The 22,650-nt window shown below is 45.6% G+C and overlaps 1 protein-coding gene across 1 annotated transcript; it reads right to left on the bottom strand.

Moving 5' to 3' along the window:
- Positions 1-219: 219 nt before the first annotated feature.
- On the bottom strand, positions 220-22,157 carry RS1 (retinoschisin 1). The gene is made up of 6 exons (XM_059050241.1): positions 22,106-22,157; positions 13,385-13,410; positions 12,659-12,764; positions 5,060-5,201; positions 2,660-2,855; positions 220-372 (listed from the first exon to the last, which is right to left on the bottom strand). The coding sequence occupies exons 1-6, from the start codon at positions 22,155-22,157 to the stop codon at positions 220-222; spliced, it is 675 nt and encodes a 224-aa protein (XP_058906224.1).
- Positions 22,158-22,650: the final 493 nt, after the last annotated feature.

Genomic DNA, 22,650 nt, shown 5'->3' with positions numbered 1-22,650 from the left:
TTTTCTTCGACCCTGAGTGGGGAATAAGTTCATTTTCTTTTCCTTTCACTGAAATTGGAAACTATATCTTACAAAAAAGAAAGAAGTATTCTCTGCCCAGCTCCACATTGAAAAGAGCCTGTAAAATCCAGCCCTTTTGGTCACAGTGGTAAGTCAGCATTCCCCCATGGGCCACGCTGCACCCTCCACCCCCTGGCAGATGCTGAGCTGAGGCAGGCATCAGGTACACTTGCTGACGCACTCCAGCAACTCCATCCGGATGGCAATGCGGACGTGCCAGCCCAGCGGAATGAGCCGGATGAAGCGGGAAATGATGGGGGGCCGCAGCAGGTTCTGGACTGTGGAGGTTCGGTCCGAGTTTCCATAGAAAACCTAAAGAGAGGGAGGAAATCCTATCACCATCACAGAAGGGGAGAGAAAAGGAAGACAGATTCCTGTCTGGAGTTGGCCCCAACTTTTAACTATGGAAAATCTCAGTGCTGAAAGGGCAGAGAATTTGCTGATGTCCCCCCAAATCTAACCTTGAATGATTGTCAGCACCTACATGCTCCAGACATCAACTTAAATGAATTAAAATTAGGTAACAATTCTTCCTCAGCTAGTAACACTAGCTGCTGTTCAAGTGCTCAATACTGTATGTGATTAGTGGCTGCCATATTAGATACTGCAGATAATAACATTTCCTTCATTGCAAAAAGTTCCACTAGACGGCGCTGATAGAAAATGCTGCTTGATTCTTACCACCAATTTTGTGATTTAATCCTTTGCATTTTGACAAGAATTTTGAAAAGGAGCACATCATACTTAAGAGAGGAATGTTCCCATGTTCCAAAGGTAGCCAAAGTGGGGCTCAAGTGAAAACTTGTGAGCTGGCTCTAAAGGTGTGAGCCAAAGCTTAACTGTGTGTGTCTACATTGATACAAATGGCAAGTACTTTTTAGACTTTTTTTGGAAAAAAATATTTTTAAGAAAGAAAAAGACAAAAACTAGAGAGAAGATTCTCGAAGTGGGAAAGCAGTGCCCAAAATAGAAAAAGGGGTTGCTTCCTGTTTTGGGGGATGTAACATAGCAATTACGCAGTGGCCGTAACATAAGATACAATGGATATTTGGCTATATCTTCAAAGAAACTTCTGTGCACTTTTTCCAGAGTCCTAGTGCTCTGCCCAATGACACTGGAACATTTCATTTCCTTCTGGCATTATCTCCTGAAAAAAATCTGGCTGTCACATTGACCTCATCCATACACAAATCAAGAAGGACCTCAGCTGCCATGATCTTGCCTTTATTTCTTCCCAACAGCAACACCCCACATCCCCTTCTCTAAGCTGTTTGCCCTTGAACTTCTTTAAGTCAGGAGCCCAGTGAAGAAGGAGGATGGAACAGGCTCCAGATCTCACAACTGGTGGAGTGGAGCTCTTCTTTGCAAAGAACTATCAAGGCCTTCAGAAACACAGATAGAGCTTGAAAAAGAATTTTCATGTCTTTTTGAGAAGCCAACTAATTAAGAACAAAAATGTCCAAGTATCAAGATGGTTTTTCCTATTTTCAAACTCCTTGAAAGTTCAACCCGTGAGTGTCTTGCTGTACAAATTGTCATCAAGAGAGTACAGAGCCTTCTAATGTTCAGCTGCACATGTCTACTTAACCTGATGAAATGTCCAAATTAGCTGGGGGAAGTCCTCTCAGACAAAAGGGCAAGTAACATTTCCAAACAGCTAGTGAGTTTTTAATTCATTGCAGATAACATTTTATATATATGTGTGTGTGTGTGTGTAAAATATTGATTATATATTTATATGTGTATGCATGTATGAATATACATATGTGTGTATATATGTGTATATATTTATATAAAATATATAAAATCAAAAGCTTACTGTGTTCAGTCTGTGATGAGCAAGAATTGGGTTGGTCTCAGCCCTCAGAGATTAGTAGGATATAAAGTTGCTCAAAGGTTTAAGTGACTGTTTCTTCTCAACTGGACTTGTTTTAACCATTTATACAGTTTAGTGGCTCATTTGTTGAGATTGTCGGTCTCAATAGTAAGGAGAGGCCGAGAACCTAGCCACATCAGTAGTAGATCAAGCCAGACCCATGCAGCAAAGTGTTCAAGGTCCAGTGACTTTGGCAGAATCCAAAAGGCCAGCCTTGGTTATTCAAGCAACTCTGTGCTGATGTGAGAATTCAAAGACTTCTTTTTTTTTTTTTTTTTTTTTTTTTGCGGTATGCGGGCCTCTCACTGTTGTGGCCTCTCCCGTTGCGGAGCACAGGCTCCGGACGCACAGGCCCAGCGGCCATGGCTCACGGGCCTAGTTGCTCCGAGGCATGTGGGATCTTCCCGGACCAGGGCACGAACCCGTGTCTCCCGCATCGGCAGGCGGATTCTCAACCACTGCGCCACCAGGGAAGCCCTCAAAGACTTCTTTTGCACATACGATGGCACTCGTTCGCAAACTGTGCTAGACATGAGGGATACAAGAAAAGACCCCTGCCTCGTCGTCAGAGAGCAGATAGTGTTGTGGGGAGGAAGGACGGATGATTCACCATAACGTGGGGTCAGTGTTCTGACAGAGGGTGGCGACAGGAACACAGGGACGGGTGGGAGGAGTGTCCCAGAGGGGCTGCGTTGAAGTTGGTTTGGGGTAAGCCCGACATACCCGGTTGTTTCCGGTCTGGTCCTTATAGTAAATCCAGTTCAGGCTCTCATCGGTCCTGTACTGCACACTGTACTTGGTCATCCACTCGTCGATGTCACAGCGCCCCTGGGTGAGGATCCCCGAAATCACCTTGACCTCCTTCAGGTCTATCTGCAACCACTGGCTGCTGTCCTGGAACTTGGAGAGCCAGGCGCACCTGCCGTGGACACAACGAGTCAGCAGGAGCCTTGCCCCGTGAGCGCCTCCAGAGAGCTGGGAGGTGCTGTCTTTTGAGGGGATGCCAGCACCTGAAGAGCCCCCACAAAGCTCGGGTAGTCTGAGCTGCAATCTGTTAAGCACCCAGAAGCTTGTCTCCGAGAAGTGTCCGGCCTCTCTGATAATTGTATAGTTTCTCTCTCCCTGCACCTCCACTGCCCAAGGAAAAATTGCCAGATTCAAATAATTTGTCAAAGAAATGCCTTCAACTGTAGCTGAAATCACCTTTGGGGTGTGGTTGAGCATGTTTTTCTTCAAAACATGTGAATCCATGGTAATCGCACCTTCCAGCCCCCTTCCCTTTTCATTAGTCTCTCCTGATGTTCTTTTTCTGTAAGTCTTTTTTTTTTTCTTTAATTTCACTCTCTTCATACCTATCTGCGTCTCCTTCAGGTGCTGTCATCCACGCCATGGTAGGCACCATGTGCAGAACGTGGAACCGAGTGGCTCTGCAAGGGCTTCTCACAATTGTAAAGCAAAGTAACCACTGAAGGAGCTGATTTATTTTTTAGTTTAGTTATATCCTCATAAGTTGTGGAAACCTATAGTTTCCCTTTGTGGTGTGTGTTAATAAAGCTTCTCGGGAACTCGGCCCTTGGCAGCCTTCTCTTCTAATTCTGGACTTGATCCTTGGGTGGCTCCTGACTTTTAGGTCCGTCTCAGACTTTTTCTAAATTCTAAACCCTGAGAATCAATTGCTAGCTAGACAACTTCTACTGGATGCCGTATAGCATCTCAAATAAAACATGTCCCAAAAGAGCTCCTAATTATCCTCACCCCATCCCCTCATTCCAGTGTTCATCTCTCTGAATTCTACCCCCTTCCTCTCTGTCACCTCAAACATCTAATCCATCTCTTGGCTCCATCTCCAAATGTTTCTCAAAGTCGTTTACTTCTCTCCATTTCACTGCCACCACTCTAGCCCACGTCACCCTCAGTTCTTGCCTGGACAGCTGCCATAGCTTACTTAACTAGTCTCCTTGGATTCCTCTCCCCACTTCACCCCCCACCCGTACCCCACACCAAACAGTTCTTCCCACAAGAGCCAGAAGATTTTACTTAAAACGTAAATCTGATTGTGATACTCCCCAACTTTAAATCTTCCTCTGATAGAGTCTGCTCATTGTCTCCCAATATCCTCTTCCCATTTCCTTTAGTAATAGAACCCCTACGTTTTCTCTGGGCAAGAGGCCACCCAGCTAAGATCACATTTCCCAGTCTCCTCTGTAGCTGGGTGGGAGAGTCGGACCAGATTCTGATCAATGGGATGTAGGTAGAAGTGGCCAGCAGGGTTATGTATGTATCCTTAAAGGAAAAGTATACGCACTCTGCTCTTCTTTTCTCTCTCCTGACTAGAATGTGGATGTAATAGTGGAAGCTAGAGCAGCCATCTTGGACCCCAAGGTGGAAACTTCATGTTAGGGTGAGAGAACAAGGTAGAAAGAGTCTGGGCCCCTGATACCATCCAGCTGCCATGACAACCCTAGACTGCCTAATCACCTCCAAGTTGATTAAGTCTCTGTATTTGGGGGCTGTTTGTTACAGCAGCACAAACCTGTATTCTAACTAATGCACATTCAGGGTTCTCCCATTATCCCTAAAATAAGGACCACGGTCCTTAAAATGACTTATAAGGCCTTGCACCATCTGATTTCTTTCTACTTCTCCAGCCTCATCTCACCTGTACACTAACCTCACTGGCTTTCTTTACAGTCCCCATGCATGCACTTGAGGGATCTTCCCAACTCAGGGCCTTTGCACCTGCTGTACCCTGTGCCTCTCTCCCCCTTCCCCCCACCTGGCCAACTGCAACTCTCAGGTCAAAGATCTTTTCCTTAGAAAGCCTTCCCTGGTGCTTCAAGTGGACCAGGTCTTTCTTCTCCTCTGCAGCACTCACCACACTTGGCAGATGGCCAGTTGTGTGACGGTGTGCTTAGAGTCCCCCCTCTAAACCGCGTGCTTCTCAAAGGCGAGGAGCTCATTCACCTTGTTCACTGCTGTGTCCACTGTCCTTGGTATGTGGAAGGCACTCAGTCCATATTTGTTGAATAAATAAATGCATTCTGTGTCGTTCATGTATTACAGAGACCTAGTTTTTCAAATCACATGAAAAAAAAAATCACCTGAGCCTCCTGCTCTGCTTACCCAAAGCCTTGACTATTGAGTCGAGCCTTGTTGGCGGTCCAGGAGGAATACCAGCCCACGTACTGCTCCAGGTTGGAGCAGGTGATCTGGTCTGGTGTCACCTCTCCTGACTCGAAACCCAGGGGCTTATGATATGGGCATTCTGGGAAAGGAGAAACAATGCACATTAAAACACTCATATCGCATGGTAAGACTCAACAAACACGACATGATGGAAATGACAGATCCGACCCTCTCGTTCGCGCTTTGTAAGGTGGAGGATGTTTTCCTTGTCAGTGCCGTTCACAATGGGTAAGACTGGGTCTTCATCCTCTTCACTGCTCTTGCGAGAAGAGGTTGAAGATGAAGTAAAGGGATTGCCATAGAGACTCAACAACATTCATAAAAGCAGAGGGAAGTAGTTCTATGGCAACCTCGTGTTGGGGGGGGGGGGTTAGAATTTTGAGAAATACTTCACCTCCTCCACAAACTCAGAGACCTAAAAACCAAGAGGTTCACAGGAAAATATCATACTTAAATGTCATACTTTTTATTTTCCTCATTAACACGGGTTCGCCATCCCGCATGATGACATGAAGGTCCCTAATTGTCTTCAGGCAGCATATGATGCCAATTATAGGAACAAAACAATGGTGAGAGGCAACAAGGGCAGTTATATATTGAGACTGACTTCCCACGTGTAAATTGCAGTTTTTCACTAGTCTAATGAAAAAAAAGGTGGGGGGTGGTTTAAATGCGTCTAAGTGACTGTTGAATAAGGAACAGTTGAAAGGAACTGCTTTTTCCAAATAAGTGTAGCCGAAGCTGGTTCTTGTATATTAATTGCTACTTCTCACGGATTTCCTCTCATTAATTTAGCGTTCAGTTACCTGGTCAGAGACTGCCAATTGCCAACCCAGTATCCATTCTCCCCTGCTTTTAGACTAAAGAACCCTAATTTTGTTGGGTGCAGCAACGTAGCCAGCTAAAACAAAACAAAACAAAACAATCTTTCCCAGCCACCTTTGCAGTTAGAAGTGACCACGTGACACAGTCTCTAACCCATGAGATAGAAGAGGATGTCTGCTGGGGATTTCTGATCAGATTTTGCTTGCCCCCTCTTTCTTCCTCTTGCCTAGAAGAAAGACCCGATGGTGGGTGCAACAGTAGCCATTCTGCACCCTGGGGGTAAGGCCAAGAGAACTGAAGAGACCTCAGCCCTGATATCTTTAAGCTGCTCCTTACCCCTAGTCTTTTTACCGTGTGAGTCAAAGAAAAACTCCTATTTCAATAAGCCACTAAGGGGGCTTATTGGCTTATTTCAATAAGCCAATAAGGGGGTCTCTTATTTATAACCAAACCCAGATTCTAGCTGAATTTCTTTAGAAAACAAATGATAAACTTAGGCAAATACATTCTCCTAGTTTCCCAGTTGTGAATGATAAACCTCAAGTAAGGCAGATCAAAATACTTTCTTTCCATGTATAAATGTGAGTTCAGATTGAAAAGCCAAGTGTATTTACTGGGGCATCGTCACCTTCAACAGCAAAACGAGTGCTGAGGTCTTTCTGGCAGATAATTTTCAAAAGTCAGTAAAACTGAATGAAGCGTGTAAAAGCTTGAATGCCATCCTGAGGCTCCAGAATGCCTGCGGGGATAGTCAAGCCCTGTCCCCAGAGGCTGAAGACAGGACAGCTTCAGGCCTCTGGCCAGGGCGGCTTAACTGCCTTTCTGCCCAGTGAACCAAAGAAATAGGGCCAACTCCCACCAGTAACTGCAGCTCAGCGGGGCTGGGGGTAAGGGGACAGCATTTGTAGTTTATCAAGTACCTGAAGCTTGGGGGGGGGGGGGCTATTAAAATAACGTCAAGGGAGAGAGAATAGGAGCGCTTTCTGAGCCACTCCATCACGACTTGTGTGGCCAAATCATCAGGGGGGGCTTGTTAAGAATGCAGTTTCCAGGGCTTCCCTGGTGGCGCAGTGGTTGAGAATCCGCCTGCCGATGCAGGGGACACGGGTTCGTGCCCCAGTCCGGGAAGATCCCACATGCCGCGGAGCGGCTGGGCCCGTGAGCCATGGCCGCTGAGCCTGCGCGTCCGGAGCCTGTGCTCCGCAACGGGAGAGGCCACAACAGTGAGAGGCCCGCGTACCGCAAAAAAAAAAAAAAAAAAAAACAGGCCAAAAAAAGAATGCAGTTTCCAGGATTCCACCCCCAGAGCGGCCACATTTTTAACAAGCACACTTTGAAAACCTTGCTCTGCCAGGGAAGGCGTTGGCTGGAGGATTCAGGGGGCCTGGTGCCTGCGGCCTTGGGGGCTCCTCCACCTCCTCAACTCCCTTCTGACCTGGAAGACAAGCTCAGCCTTGCCACTGGAAGGAGGGACAAGGCCCCAGCATCAGAAAGCTGGGTTTCAGTTGGGCCCGCGGTCGCCACTTAAGTTCTAACTGTGGATATCTCTAAAGACCCTCCATCCTGAACCTCCCTTTTCTTGCTCCAGGGCCACCAGCTCAGAGGCAAGAGGCAGAGGGGAAAGAAAAGCCATGGCCACCTCTCCCGATTGCTTTATTCTTGGCATTTTGCTCTTTCTCTATTTTCCCCTCACATCTCTTTTGCCGTCTCTTCCCAATTAGCCCATCTAACAGTTAAGAGTTACACTGAAGGGACCTGGCCAGTGGCAATGGTCTTGGAGGCCTCTGAGGGCTCATCCAGACGTGGATCCTGCCCACACTCTGCAGGGGAGGCGATGAGCTCACCATCCCCATGGTTTCAGCCAGTGTCTGAGAGCCAGTGCCCAACCCCCAGGCCCCAAGCTCCATCCCACTGCTGCCTGGATATTCTCTAAGTGAACAGTTCCATCTGGGTGACCCAAAGATGCTTCACACTCATATGTCCAAAACTAAGCCCTTCAGCGTCCAAGCCCCAAGCCTGCCCCTGTCCAGTGCTCCTGTCTCAGGCATTGGCACCTCCAGCTATACAGCTGCTTAACCCAGAAAACGCAGTGTTTTGGCCCAAGGCACAGAGCGGAGACTCTGTGATGGGTCTCAGCCTGGGCATCACCTGGAAAGTTATAGAAGTGCTGGTGTTCGGGCCACACCCTCAGAGATTCTGATGTCATTGGTCTGGGGCATGACCTGGGCATGGGGTAAATCTTCAGGTGATGGTAATGGGCAGCCAAGGTCAAAAACAACTGCTTAGAGCCAGTTCGACCTAGGATTGGATCCCACTCTCCCTCCGGTGAGCTTAGGCAAGCCGCTCAACCTCTCTGGGTCTCAATTTCCTCATCTGTGAAATGGGCACAACAGTAGTCCCTGCCTCCATAAAGTTGATTTGGGATTTCATGAAGCAGTGTTCGTAGAGCGTAGAGCCTGTAGTGCCTGACCAAAAATAAGCAGCTAGTACTGGTGTCATAGGGTGAATTTATGAGAGTATATTAATGTCTTGAGTTGTGCATGTTCGTTTTTTATGGTGAAGACTCACCAGGGGAAAAAAAATCTAACACCCCTCTACCCCAGTCTGTCTTGCCCCCATCATCCTCCCTACATCACCCTGAGAAGGTCAGCTTCCTATTTCTAAACATGTGGAGTCTCCTTGCATCAGGGAGGAATAAGCTGTTTGCACATGCATGCACGTGATTTGAGAGAGGAGAAGCCTGTTGACAGCCTAGCATCTCTCAGGCTTATGGATTTGGAAGGTCTAGGCCTCAACAGGCATTAGCTGACTGTCCCAGAGGAGGTGGCCAGAGGCTTCGGGCTTTGACCCTTGCTGGGTGGTGGGGGGCTCGTGGTAGGGGCCGGATCTCAGTGGGGAAATGGTTCCTCTGAGGGGGCTGGACCGGGGATGGGGCGCGGGGCCCCTGAACTCTTTTCTTTTTTTTTTTTTTTTTTTTTTTGGTAGTATGCGGGCCTCTCACTGTTGTGGCCTCTCCCATTGCGGAGCACAGGCTCCGGACGCGCAGGCCCAGCGGCCATGGCTCACGGGCCCAGCCGCTCCACGGCATGTGGGATCCTCCCGGATCAGGGCACGAACCCGTGTCCCCTGCATCGGCAGGCGGACTCTCAACCACTGCGCCACCAGGGAAGCCTGCCCCTGAACTCTTGACGCCCTCAGAGACTTGGGAAGGTCCCAGGACTGAGCTTGGTTCAGAGGGAGAAGGGCCACCAACAAGGTGTCTGCCTTCCCCTGGGGGCTGCCGGCCGGGCAGGGAGCTGCCCTCAGCCTGAGCCTGGGCCCTGTGCCAAGTCAGCCCTTGCAGGCCCCTGGAGGGCAGGGGGGTTGTGGGTGGGGAGGTGTAGTCCAAAGGGGAGGGGCAGGATCTTCAACAATCCTCCTGTCTTTAGACTCCACACAGCCCATGATAAAGGGGGACTCAAACCGCAGTTATCTGAAAATTGGAAAAATAGAAAATGTAACATTTCTCCTGCTCTTTGTGCCCTGGAGTCAAGGGCACTCCAGTTACATGATTACTATTTTCCCTGTCTCCTCCTTTCCCCTTCACCTGGACACCTCTCCTCATCCTTTGAATCTCTGCCCATCTCAGGTGGCCACTGGGGATAAGCAAAGAAAATGGCAGGAACAGGAAGCAGGGAGGTCAGGGAGGAAGTGGGAGTTGACTGGCCCAGAGAACTCCCACTGGCCTAACCACAAAGAAACTGTCAATGGAGTCTAAACTAGTAGCAAGCGACATAAATAATGTTGCTGGAGGAATTAAAGGGATCCTCTTTACACACACAGAATATGTCCTTCCCAAGTTTTCTGCTCAGCGGAGGTTACTGTAAGCTATTAAGCCTGTTTCTACATTCATTTTACTTTTAAGGAAACACCTGCCTCTTCTGTGGCACAAGTGTCTCTTCTGAGCAATGATTTGATTATGAGATTGATAAAGACATAGTCATATGTGCTGTTAATCCAGGCTATGCACACTTAACATACTAGCCTTTCTTATGCAGTAGATAATTTCTCGATGTGTAGACATATAAAGGCCAGACATGCTTTTAAACAATATTAACCTAAAGGAACACAGAGAGTTCAGGGCCATTCTTGACAAAAGACACGTGAACATTATTATGCACATGTGTTGGACTTGAATCTATATGATGATGAGGTAGTGGAATACAGAATAATATTTATAGAAGAATAGGGTATAAACTTGAATATAATATGGAAATATAAAATCCAGAATATAAGTAAAGCGTTGAGTCATTAGATTTCTCATGCTTTGATACGTTCCCTGCCGTATTTCCCCCTCTCAGAGTGACGAGATAATCTTGGCTCAACAGTGGAAAAGACAGACCTTTTAATATAATAGTGTTAAGCTGAAGATTAGGAGGCCATAATGCACCTAGCTGGTCACCTTCTGTACTGTGGGTAGGGCCCCCTGGCAGTAACAGTCAGTGTGCACCTCCGAGCATCTCCTGGCAGCTCTGAATGACCCTCCTGTCCTGTGCTTTCTAGGGCCTTCTTCCATCCTAAGGAGGGCTCTGGCGGAAGCGCTGAATCTCAGGATCCCGAAAGACCAGGCAGCGTTCTTGACGTTCCAATGAGGATCTGAGGCACTGATGGGCAAGTAAATTCTGGAAGGTTGTGGCTAGTCCTGCTGCCCTGAATCATCTCTTTCATGGAAAAACAAATGAACGTTAATGAATCAACCATTTAACACTAAGGTTGCATTTTTTTCCTTCCTGGGAATATCTGTGTTGTTAAAACAAAACAAAACAAAAATGAAAACCCCAGTGGGGAGAGGAGAACACTTAAGCTAAAAGACTTTCTGATTTCAGAACTTCAAGTTCATGGCAACTGTGTAGGGGAGAGAACCTGGGCAGCCCAGGTCATCTTTCACATTCCTCAGACACACAGCCCTCCTCAGCTGCACAGTTGATCAGGTCAATGAAACCAATCCGTGTAAATAATCTCTTTTCAGTTTCTTCTTAGAAAGAGCTTCTGTGGACTGGAATTCCAGTACATCTCATGTCTCTAGTGAAGAGAACATTTGTTTCCACTAAATGGTAAACTCCTCCAGGGTAGAGACAATGGTTCATTTTTGTCTCCCCATCGGCACATAATAGGCACATGATGACAGAGGGTGGAATTGAATTCTAAATGGGTTATTAAGGAGGGTGCCTCAGTCTTCACTGGGCAGATCACCCCAGCGCAGAATGGCTGCAGGAGCTCACACCGTGGAGCTCAGTGGGACGTCCCTCCCGTGGGCGAAGCCCGCTGAACTCATCAGCACTTATGCTTTCCTCACTGCTGCGCCCCACTGTTCCCTTCCAGAAGGCTTCGTTCAGAAACCCATTCCTACCCCTTTAGTAAATAGGAAAACAGGCAGTAAAAACCTTTGTGGACACCCCCCTCCCCCACATTTGCTATTTTAATGCAAATTTAATGAAACAATGCAGAGAAGCTCACAGGCTACACACAAACCTCTCTCCTGGAGCTATTATTAGGTGATTATGTAAAGTGAATGACGTGCCGACACGTGGCACCATCGTAACCCTGGAAAGGGGGGGCAAGGACAGTTTCAGCAAAAGAGGTTCCGAGCTGTGGTAAATACTGAGCATGGCAAATGTGTGATAGGCCGCCCGAGCCTCTGAAAGTCAGAGTGTGACCTCTTAGGAGGCAGGAAGAAAAGGAGCTGCAGTGTGCCAGGTCCAGGACAAGATGCTTTAATGCCTCATCCATTTTATTCCTCGTAACAATTCCTTAGAGCAGGGTCCGTTTTTATAAACAACGTTCTATTGGAGCACAGCCATGCTCATGCATTTACCTTCAGTCTGTGGCTGCCTTCCATTTGAGGTGTTGAGGCCCTATGGCCCACAGAGCCACAAAGATTTACCGCCAGGTCCTTTACAGGCAAAGTTTGCTGGCCCCTGCCTCAGAGGAAGTCATTCATATTAGTCAGGAGAGGCTGTTTATGCTGCAGAACGAATTGTCACCGAAATTTCAGAGGCTTAACACGACAAAGGTTGATTTTGCACTCAGGTGGTTCATTGTGGGTCAGCAGGAAGTTCTACTCCACTTAACCTCCCCGGCACCCAGACTAAAGGAGAAGCCACTTTCTCAAGCAGGGAAATGGACCTCATTTCAGAAGAGACACGGCTCCCATCGGCTGGAACTGCTCCTGTGAAGCCACCTGACTGGGAAGGGACTGAGACTGTGGGGAAGCACGTGGTTGTTTGGTGAGCTATAAATATCCGGGCACAATAGTATTGCCTCCATTTGACAGAAAAAGGCCGAAGTGGGAGTCCCAGAGTTAAAAAACAATGCAGCCAAGGTTCCAACTCTGGTATTTCTGGTTCAAAAGCCTGTGCTCTTCTCAAAATTGCTGCCTATCGTTAGTTTATTTTCGATAAATTCCATTAGTCTCTTTCATTGAAAGTTAGGTCCCATCTTACCATCTCCTCAAGGCCAAGTAGAGATCCAGGAAACTGTTCTGAACAATGACATCAGTGCAGTTTGTTGGAGCAGTGGCCATTGAGATTTGAAGTTCAAAGGCCAACTGGAGAAAACCCAGAACGTGGCATTCAGGGGGTTTAATTCATCAGGGTTGAAAGAAAGAGGAGAAACAGGGTGTTCCCAAGGATACCCCAAGGATCTGGTGCCCCAAGGAGAGGGGACACTCACCTGGTATGCAGTCTAACGGGGTGGAGCCTGCAGACCACAGGGCATTGGCACCTCCTTGGCAATCGCACTTGCACACTCTGTGGTACCAGGGATCCTCACCCTCATCCTGCGGGAAGCCAGAGGGGCAGGAGCTTCAGAAAAGTCACAGTCAAAGGCAACTGTGGTCAGCACCACTGGAAAAGCTCTCATTCAAAAACCTTGCTCATTCATTTCCTATTGTCTGTGGCGGCTTTCACACTAAAGCAGCACAACTGAATTATAAACCCAGTTTAACCCACACAGTTGCCACTCATCTTTGAGTCTAGATAAACAAATGTTTGCCACCTTGGGTGACCAGCTAAAAATCTCACAGACACACCCACGTAGAGAGCCATGTCCACCCCGTTATATTTATCTTCAGGGGCTCGAGGAGCCCCAGTCCAAGGTCAGGTGCCTTACATCTCCTGGAGGTCCCTTCTGGGGATACAGTTTTAAAAGGGACTGGATTCAAGATTCCACCATCTGATTTAAGACCTGGTTTACTTGCTTTCACTCATTAAAAAAAACAGTCTTGGAGCTTTTCCAGATAAAACGTGCTATTGCCACCATCAGAAAAAAAACAAAAAAACAAAAAAACACCTTTAAAAATACATTTTTTAAAAAGTGATAATCCTATACATTGTTTTGGCTAGGGAAATCTTCAAAAATAGTATCCATATGAATTCCAGCCTTCTTACTGTAACATACCTCAGTAGACGATAATCCCAGTGTGGCTGAGCAAAAGGACATGAAAGGAAAAATCAAGTTAAAAAAAGAAAGAAAAATTCAACAAATGATTCATTACATGGAAAAGCGAAATGATCACAGTCACATAAAAGTTAACAAAGCCCCTTCTGGAAGAAGTCAGAGTAAGTAAATACGTGCCAGGAAAAACATCCACAGATGCTGAGGAAGTAGGGATGTGACACATTCAGGTGATTTAGAAATAGGACATTGTTAAAAAAAATTTTTTTTTTAATTTTTTTTAGGTTTGTCTATTATCTACAGGAAATATCAAACCACAATCGAAGTGTAAATACCATATAAATGATGTGGAAAAAGTGTAAAATTTAACCTAAGACTAACATTTAACCTATCTTCATAGAAGTATGAACAAATAGAATGAATGCACAATTTAATAGGAAAGGAGTTTGTCTATATTAGAACAAACTGATTGTTTACAGCAGCACTGTCCATTCTGGTAGTCACTAGTCCCACGTGGCTATTTTAATTTAAATTCATTAACTTAATAAAATTAAAAATTCAGTTCCTCAGTCACACCAGCCACATTTCAAGTGTTTGCTGGCCACACGTGGCTAGTGGCTCCTGTACTGGACAGCACAGATACAGAACATTTCCATCATTGTGCAGGGTTCCATTAGACAGCGCTGGTTTAACACACCAAGTTCCGTTTCCTATTTTCAACAAAACAAATGCCTTTATTTCTTTTCTGATTATAAAAGCAGCACATACCTATTATAAAAATCTCAAACAAAACCTGAGCATAGACAGTAGATATAAAAGTCCCTCCTTAACCACTTTGCTATCTAAATATTGAATCTGATGCCCACCAAAAACTTTCAGATTGTTTTAAAGAGTTAAAGGAATGGTCTCGGGCTTCCCTGGTGGCGCAGTGATTGAGAATCTGCCTGCCAATGCAGGGGACACGGGTTCGAGCCCTGGTCTGGGAAGATCCCACATGCCACGGAGCAACTGGGCCCGTGACACACAACTACTGAGCCTGCGCGTCTGGAGCCCGTGAGCCACAACAAGAGAGGCCGCGACAGTGAGAGGCCTGCGCACTGCGATGAAGAGTAGCCCCTGCTCGCCGCAACTAGAGAGAGCCCTCGCACAGAAACGAAGACCCAACACACCCAAAAATAAATACATAAATAAATAAATTTATTTTTAAAGAAAGAGTGGTCTCATCCTTTTCATTAGAATTATAAAGCTGTTTTTTCAAATTGTGCCTTTCTTTAAATAATATGTATCCATTTCACATACCACTTTCGCGTGTCCACTGTGAGCCTGGCCCTGCCTTCTGAAATGGAAGCCTCGCTCTCTGCCCACAAGGGGCTTGAGGACCCAGGGGAAGAGAGACCACTGGACGACACACACGGTGAGTCCTCTGCTGGGTTACGCATAGGCTGTAAGGGGAGTCAAGGGGGCATATCTTTTCGCCTGGGCGGATTCAGGGCCATCTCTCAGCTGTGGTCAGCAAACTGCTGTCTCTCCTGGTCCCTTGTCCACTGATAATTCATTCCTAGAGACTCCTTGGTTCACCTGCTATGAGCAGAATTGACCGTCTCAGGTAGCAATGTAGACTAGGGAGCATCGTCTTGGTAGGAGGCCAAGCCCTGTGCTGGCAGAGGAAGTGACCAATGACTTCTTTTTGTTTGTTTGTTTATAATTTTTATTGGAGTATAGTTGATTTACAATGTTGTGTTATTTTCAGGTATACAGCAAAATGAATCTGTTATACATATATCCACTCTTTTTTAGATTCTTTTCCCATATAGGCCACTACACAGTACTGAGTAGAGTTCCCTGTGCTATACAGTAGGTCCTTATTAGTTATCTATTTTATATATAATAGTGTGTAAGTGTCAATCCCAATCTTCTAATTTATCCCTCCCCAACTCTTACCCCCTCCATCGACTTCTTACTTTCATATCCAATGGACTCTTCCCAACACTAACCTTACATCTTCATGCTGCAATGTTGGGTGCTGTCAGTTCCTCCCATCTTCCTTTAGCTTCTGTCACACTACTCACCTGCTTCTCCCACCACCCTAATCCTTCTTAATCTCTCTCAAGAGCTTGGCTTCCTCTACTCCTGCCCCCAAGATCCCGACATGTGCATTGAATGGCTTATTGAATATCTCCCCGTAGATGTCTCTCACTATTTAAAACTGGACCCAGCCAAGTGCTGGCCAGGTCATGAAGAAACCTGAACTCTCATATGTTGCTGGTGGGGGTATAAGTTGGTCTAACCTATTTTTAAAACTCTTTGGTAATTTATACAAAGGCTGGACATATATGTGCCCTATGACCCAGCAATTCCACTCCTAAGTATTTACCCACTAGAAGTGCATACATATGTTCTCCAACAAAGAAAAACATGTACTAGATTATTTGTAACAACAGTATTTGTAAAAACCCCAAACTGGAAACACTCATAAGTCCATCATGAGTAGAACGGATACGAGTGGTAGATTTACACAGTGGAACACTATACTGAAATGAAGATGGATGACCTACAACTCCATGCCACAGTATGGCCACGTCTCACAAACAATGCTGAGTGGAAAGTCAGATGGTAAAGTGGACATACTACATGAATCCATTTAAAATGTACAGAAGCAGGCAGAAGTCATCTATGCCCCTAGACATTAGGGTTGTGGTCACACTTGGGGTGGGGAGTGGCAAGGAGGAAGCCCAGGGAGTGTGTCTGGGGAGCTGGTAAAGTTCTGTTACTTGATCTGAGTGCTGGTTACTTGGGTGTGTTTAGTGGTAAAAATTCATTGAGCTGTACACTTACTTGTATTCTTCTGGATGTATGTTATATTTCAGGAAAAAAAAATTTTAAACACTGAACTCATTACATCCTTCCTCAGATTGTTCTCCTTTCTCTATTTCTTAGCCTACTGATGGCCCCACCATCCACCTACTACCCCATCCAGAAACCTGGGACTCCTCCTAGTCACTTCTTTTTCCTAAACCTCCACATCCAGGGTCTACCGGGAGCCATCTTTCCTCTCCCCCCAACTACTACTTCCTCTCTCCTCTGGATATTCTCCTTGCTAAAGAGAGACCTTGCCTCATCCATCCTCCATACTCCCAATGCCTGACTGTGTCATTTTCCTGCTCCAGACCCTTTGTTGGGTCCCCATTACCATGGCCCCAGTTTCACCTCTGACATTTATTAGTTGTAGGACTGCATCTCTCTATTTCCTCATCTCTAAAATGGGTATAATAATAATGTGTCCTTCAAGGGGTTGCCGTGATGTATCTCCTGGCTACCTCTCCAAATTTATTTTTTGCACTCTCTATTACTTATAATTCATCAAATGTGCCAGGCTGTTTCAGGCCTGTATGCCTTTGTGCCTATGATTTCTTGGCCTCAAATGCCTTCCCCTCCCAACTTTTCTGCCTACTTATCTCCTTCCCTATGAAGAGGACTTTTTCTGTCCCTCACATAGAACTCACCGCTTGCTCTGGCCTTTGTATCCTATTTCTTTCTTCTCCACAGGTTTATCTAAGTACCCGTGCAATTAGAGAAATTGATATAAAAGATAGTTGATAATGACTGGTCCCAAAGCATTCATTCATTAATTTTCTTGGAGCATCTGCTATATTCCAGGCCTAGCTTTAGGTGCTGGGGAAATAGCAGTAAACAAAACAGAAAAAAAACCTGCCCTCCTAGAACTTAAGAATCTAATGTGGGGAAAAAAAAAAAAAAAAAAAAGAATCTAATGTGGGGGGGGTGAGGGGGTAGTGAATGTATGAATAAAATATATAATATATAAAATAATGATGACTGCTATGGAGAAAAATAAAGCAAGGAGGTGGAGGGACACGGAGTGGTATTTTGGGGCTTAGGGAAGGCTTCACTGAGAGGGTGATATTGGAGCAAAGACCTGAAGGAAGTGACATACCTGTGGGCAGAGCCTTCTGGGCAGAGGCAAAAGCATGTAAAGACCCCGAGGTAGGCCGGTGCTTGGCATGTCATCTAGGGGAGAGATGATGGTGGCTTGGCCCTGGGGTGGTGGCAGTGGAAGTGAGAAGTGGCTGGATTCTGACTGTCTCTGGAAGGTAGTGCCAACAGGCTTTGCTGACAGATGACGTGGGTGTGAAATAAAGGGAGGTTCAAGGCCTGAGTGCCTGGGAGGATAGAGCTACCATTTACCAGGGGAGGAGAAGATTCCAGGGGAAGCAGGGATTTAGTGGGGATGGGGTAGAGATGTTCCGTCTGAGAGACCTACGGGACACTCACGTGTTGAGGTTGAGTGGGCAGCTGGCTAGAAGCTACTAGAGCTCGGGGGAAAGGCCAGTTAATGTGTACATGAACCCATAGTGTCAGTCCCACAGCTGCTCCCCAAGAACTGCAAAGTAGATGAGCATTTGGCATCTAGATGGTTTAAGGGCTGTTAATGCAGAAGGCAGTCGGCCCTGCCCCATCTTCCAGAGAAGCTGCGATGGCAGAAAGGCAGAAAGGCTTTGTCAGCTGTGCCAAGGCTCTCTTTTGGGGGGACTAGAGGTGAGCTGTGTGGGTCACTGACAGAGCGGCCTTACTAACCAGATCAAATTGGTCCAGAGGACGTGCCCTGGCACTGAAGAAGATCTATGCAGCTGCAACTGAGCAAAGCCAGAGTTCACATGAGGCCCCTCTAATTGCCACAGCGCTCAGGGCCTTTGCATTACCTGGGTCCATGGGTGGGCCCCCAGAGGGGCTCCAAATTGTGCAGAAACAAAGCAGAAGGCAAAAAGGAAAGGGCGGGGAGGTTTCTACCTGTGGAGAGGAAGAGACCCAAGAGGGAGACCTGGTTTCAGAACAACCACCTGGGCTCAGTCAGATTTCTGGCGTTGTTTCCCCTCCCGGGCTCCTCTCCCCAGAAAGCGTTTGTCTGTAGGCAGCCTGGGGTTGTGAGGCACCAGATCTTATGGAAATGAGCAGAGAGAGAAGGAACAACAAGCCTTTTACAGGAAAAGCTGTCACCAAGGGAGCAGCAACGTGGCTGCTGTCGTCCCTGAAATGATTTAATCACCCCAAAGCTGGCGAACAAAAGCAAAAGTCGTGTTGATGACATCTTATGATACCAGAAAATAACACTGTTGGGATGAGCAAAAGAAAACAGGTCAGCCTTTAAAGGAAAAAGGACAAGATTTCGATTACATGGTTGCCTATTTTTCTCCTCACTCAGATCGTCTTCGTGATTCCTCCAAGATACAGGTTTCCACCAGAGGGTCTGCAACATCTGCCCCTCACCAGCCTTAGATTTATGCAATAGGGGACGATTCTGCCCTTTTGCTCAAAGGGCTACTCCATAGGGAAATGCTGGTTACCGCAGCCAGAAAATTCAAGCATGCCTATTTCTCAAAATGTACCTTGAAAGCCCAGAAAGCAAAGTGTGCATTAGACACACTTAGGGAAGACTATTTCAGTCTGTTTGCTTGGCTGTCACTACATACAGAGTTTTCCTTCCCATGGAAACAGGTGAAGCCGAGGAGAAAAGCATAAAATTATGAATGATAGAAACTGTCTATAACTACCTTCCAATCTATTTGAGAAAGAAGAATAAGACACAGGAGAAAAACAGCAGGCTGCAATAATGTCCCTCTGGCGAAGAAGAAAAAAGGAAATTGCTTCTGGTGTGAAAGTGTTACTCTTTTATGTGACAGGCATATTCATGGGTAAATCTGTTGTCTGTACATGCTTCAACACAGGTGAATGTCCAAAATATATGCTAGGGACTTCCCTGGTGGCGCATGCCAATGCAGGGGACACGGGTTTGATCCCTGGTCCGGGAAGATCCCACATGCCGTGGAGCAGCTAAGCCCGTGCGCCACAACTACTGAGCCTGCGCTCTCGAGCCCGTGCTCCGCAACAAGAGAAGCCACCACAATGTGAAGTCCGCGCACCGCAACGAAGAGTCGTTCCTGCTCGCTGCAACTAGAGAAAGCCCGCGCACAGCAACGAAGACCCAACGCAGCCAAAAATAAATAAATAAATAAACTTACTTTTTAAAAAATGCTAAGTGGAAGACAAAAGACCATATGTTGTATGATTCTGTTTAAATGAAATGTCCAGAAAAGGCAAATCTATAAGAGACAAAGTAGATCTGTGGTTGCCAGGGGCTGGGGGGAGGGGGAAGTGGGGAGTGAGTACTTAATGTCTACTGGTTTCTTTGGGGGGATGATGAAAATGTTCTAAAATTACATTGTGTGCTCCACAAATCTGTAGATACACTAAAAACCATTGAATTACACAGTTTAAATGGGTGAATTTAGTGGTATGTAAATTACATCTCAATAAAGCTGCTTTGAAAAAAAATCTGCTCTCCCTGATGCTTGACACACCTGCAAGGAAGGACACACACTCACCTGTAAGTTGACGCTTGGTGATTTTTTTTTTTTTGGCTTGTTTTTATATAATAGCCATGACCAAGCAGTGGAACAATATACTTCAGTAAGGTGGGTGTTTTAAAAATCATCATCGGTATGTAATCCAAAATGTACAATGCAAGATAAACAGAAACCTGCCTCAGTTAAGAGACAGAAGTAGTGCTTTACGATGATGATTTGTGTATTCCCAATGACCCTTCATCCAACGCATAAGTGGAGTCAATCCATTTACCTTATTTCACTGTAGTAAGGATCCACTGCTGCCGTGGAACAGAAACAGCAAAGAGTAAATTAGACAAAGAACCTTTGTCTTCAGGTTCCCAGTTGTGCAGCATACATCTTTCCCCTGTGCATTGGCCTTATTTCTCTATCGGGATTGTAAACCGATTAAGTGCAGCAATTGTATTCTGCCTTTTTTCTCTGCCTCCTGGCGCATCCCTCTAGCTCAGGGTAGAGCACACCTAGCTTGCCAAGCAGCCACGTTTTGGTGTGGCTGCTTTCCTTTGATGCCGCGTGAGGGTGGAGGGCCTGGGTTAGGTGGGTACGAGAATTTAAGTGTTTCAAGCCTACCTGCGGGACCACATTCCATTCCACCAGGACAGATGGGATTCTCTGTTCTTCGTGGAAACTTCTGGAGCTCCCCAGCCATGCACAAAGATTGATAAGCTACAGAACAGGAAAGAGTGCTGTGCCCTGTGCCTCCTGACAGCATGTCTTTTATTACACTTATTCCCTGACTGTGCGGGTGTAATTGAAAAGTGACCTGATAACCTTTTCTAGGGCTTATTCCCATTTAGGGGTCACAGAACAAAGATTTTAGAGTTGGCACAGTGAAAACAAGAATCTGCCAGGTGTATCAAGTTCTTACGCAGCATTTGGCCTATCATAGCAGGAACTCAGAAATGGATTCTTGAGCTGACATCAATGGATTCTTGAGTGAATCAATGGATGAATGAATCTCAATGCCAGTCACAAATAAGAGGAATCTGAGGGTGAGCCCCGTGGATGTCTGAGAGCCAAGGGTTTGGGGATCTAAGCCTTGAAAGGTTCTGTTTAGATTTTCTTGCTGAGGAAGAGGCATGGAGTAAAGGGAAAACAACACCCCCCACCTCCCCAAAGCATCTTAGAGTAGTAAGAGTTTCTGGGACGAGTTGCTGACTCTTAAATGCAAGGGGGGAAAAAAAACAGACAATTGGTCTAAATGAGCCCTACTTAGAAATATGTCTTGAGGGTTTGCAAAATAACCTTGGGGTTATATTTTTACAGGTCTTTCCAAATATTGAGAAATGTGACTAACGAAAGTTTTGAGATTGGGTAATCATGAAAGTGAGTATTCTACCAATAAAATATAATGAGAGAGTAGAGAATGATTTAAACCAGGGATTCTGACTCTGTGTGAGTTTTGTCATGTCTGTCTACCAGGTCATTGGCAGAGTGGAGAGGTCTCCTCCTTCCTGCCCTCCTTATTTATTTCCTGTAACGCACATAAATACACAGTGACCCCAAAGAACAAATTTCTAATGTCTAGAATGAACCTAAAAAGGAATTCTGAGTGGATGGGTCCTTAAGAGTTTGAAAGAGGCATGAAAGAGCATGATTTCAAAGATTGACAGAGAATTTAAAAGTTGAATTGGATGACATTTTAGAGATTTGCCTTTAATTTCTCCTTAACTAAGCATTTCACTCCCACCAGGGCTCTATTTAGAAATTTTAAAATGATTGAGTATATTGAGTCTTTGGGGATTCCTGACTCTCAGTTGGATTACGCTTTCTATTAGTGTCCAGTGGTATTCGGCGTGCTGTGTTAATCCATATTTAAACTAGGGTGACCTTACATCCTGATTTGCCTGGGACAGTCCTGGTTCACACCTGTTGTCCCAACAAAATTATTAATAGCATCCTCCACCACTCTCAGTAGTGTCCTGGTTTGGAAGATTAAATTCTATAGTCACTCTAACTTTGACTCTCAAAAACTTTCGAGAATACACCACACTTTCTTATTAATTGTTGCAATTTATAGCTTTTTTATATGATTTTTGAGACCCTTCCTTCTTTCTGTCCCATTTTAAGCATCCTTTGAACTTTAGAAGGCTCCTCACAGAACCAGAAAGCCACTGGTGAGACAAAGAGGACTGCATCACACAAAGACAACTGTTGTTCATTAATAACACATTAATTAATTAGCATGCTTTGCTAATTAATAATATTTTAATTATTCTGGTTGCATTTCTATTCATCAGCTGTATGATTAAGTCAGTTGTATTATTAGGTATTTAATGAGTCCTAATGGTTTGATAGCACATACCTTCAGAGCCAAAGAGAAGTAAAAACAAGAAGCCTTCTATCTTGCGTGGCATTCTCCCCTTGTCCTTGGCTGCTGCTCTTCCTTATCAAAGTGGAGAGCTTTCCTAGGAACAGCAGCTTAACTTGAGCACTGGCCTCATTAAGCATCTTATTTCATTTACTTCTTAGGGCTTTGGCCAAGCCCCGCTAAGTTAACCCACATAGTTACCTGCCTCAGTAAGTCTCAGAGGAGAAGCTAATGTCAACTGAGGTCAGTTTAGCAAAGGAAGGTATTGGCTTTATTCTATCTTTAAATGTAAGGGAAGCAGTGGAGGAAAATAGAAACTAGAATCGGAAGACCCAGGTCTTAATCCTTTCTCTGCCATCATCTTCTAGGGGGTGACCTTGAGCAATTTCCTGCCAAACAAACACTAACATTCTCAAATTCTATGAAAATGACATGGATTCCCCCTCTCAGAAAGCAAGTTGGCATCATGTTTACACCTAGTCACTCAGGAAAATACTAAATTGGGGCGGCTGTCAGTTACACACAAAGATTTACATTGC

Source organism: Kogia breviceps, chromosome X (genome assembly GCF_026419965.1).
Source record: "Kogia breviceps isolate mKogBre1 chromosome X, mKogBre1 haplotype 1, whole genome shotgun sequence".
NCBI lineage: Eukaryota > Metazoa > Chordata > Mammalia > Artiodactyla > Physeteridae > Kogia > Kogia breviceps.
Note: the sequence above shows the minus strand (reverse complement) of the source record. Positions and strands in the feature narration are given on the sequence as shown.

What these genes read in the sequence shown, in the direction of transcription:
- RS1 (XM_059050241.1), bottom strand. Translation starts at nt 22,157, where the DNA reads ATGCCACGCAAGATAGAAGGCTTCTTGTTTTTACTTCTCTTTGGCTCT. An exon ending in ACTTCTCTTTGGCTCTGAAG is followed by an intron (nt 13,411 to 22,105) that starts GTATGTGCTATC and finishes CCTTTTGCTCAG; the next exon opens with CCACACTGGGATTATCGTCT. An exon ending in CCCGTTAGACTGCATACCAG is followed by an intron (nt 5,202 to 12,658) that starts GTGAGTGTCCCC and finishes CTCCTTTCCCAG; the next exon opens with AATGCCCATATCATAAGCCC.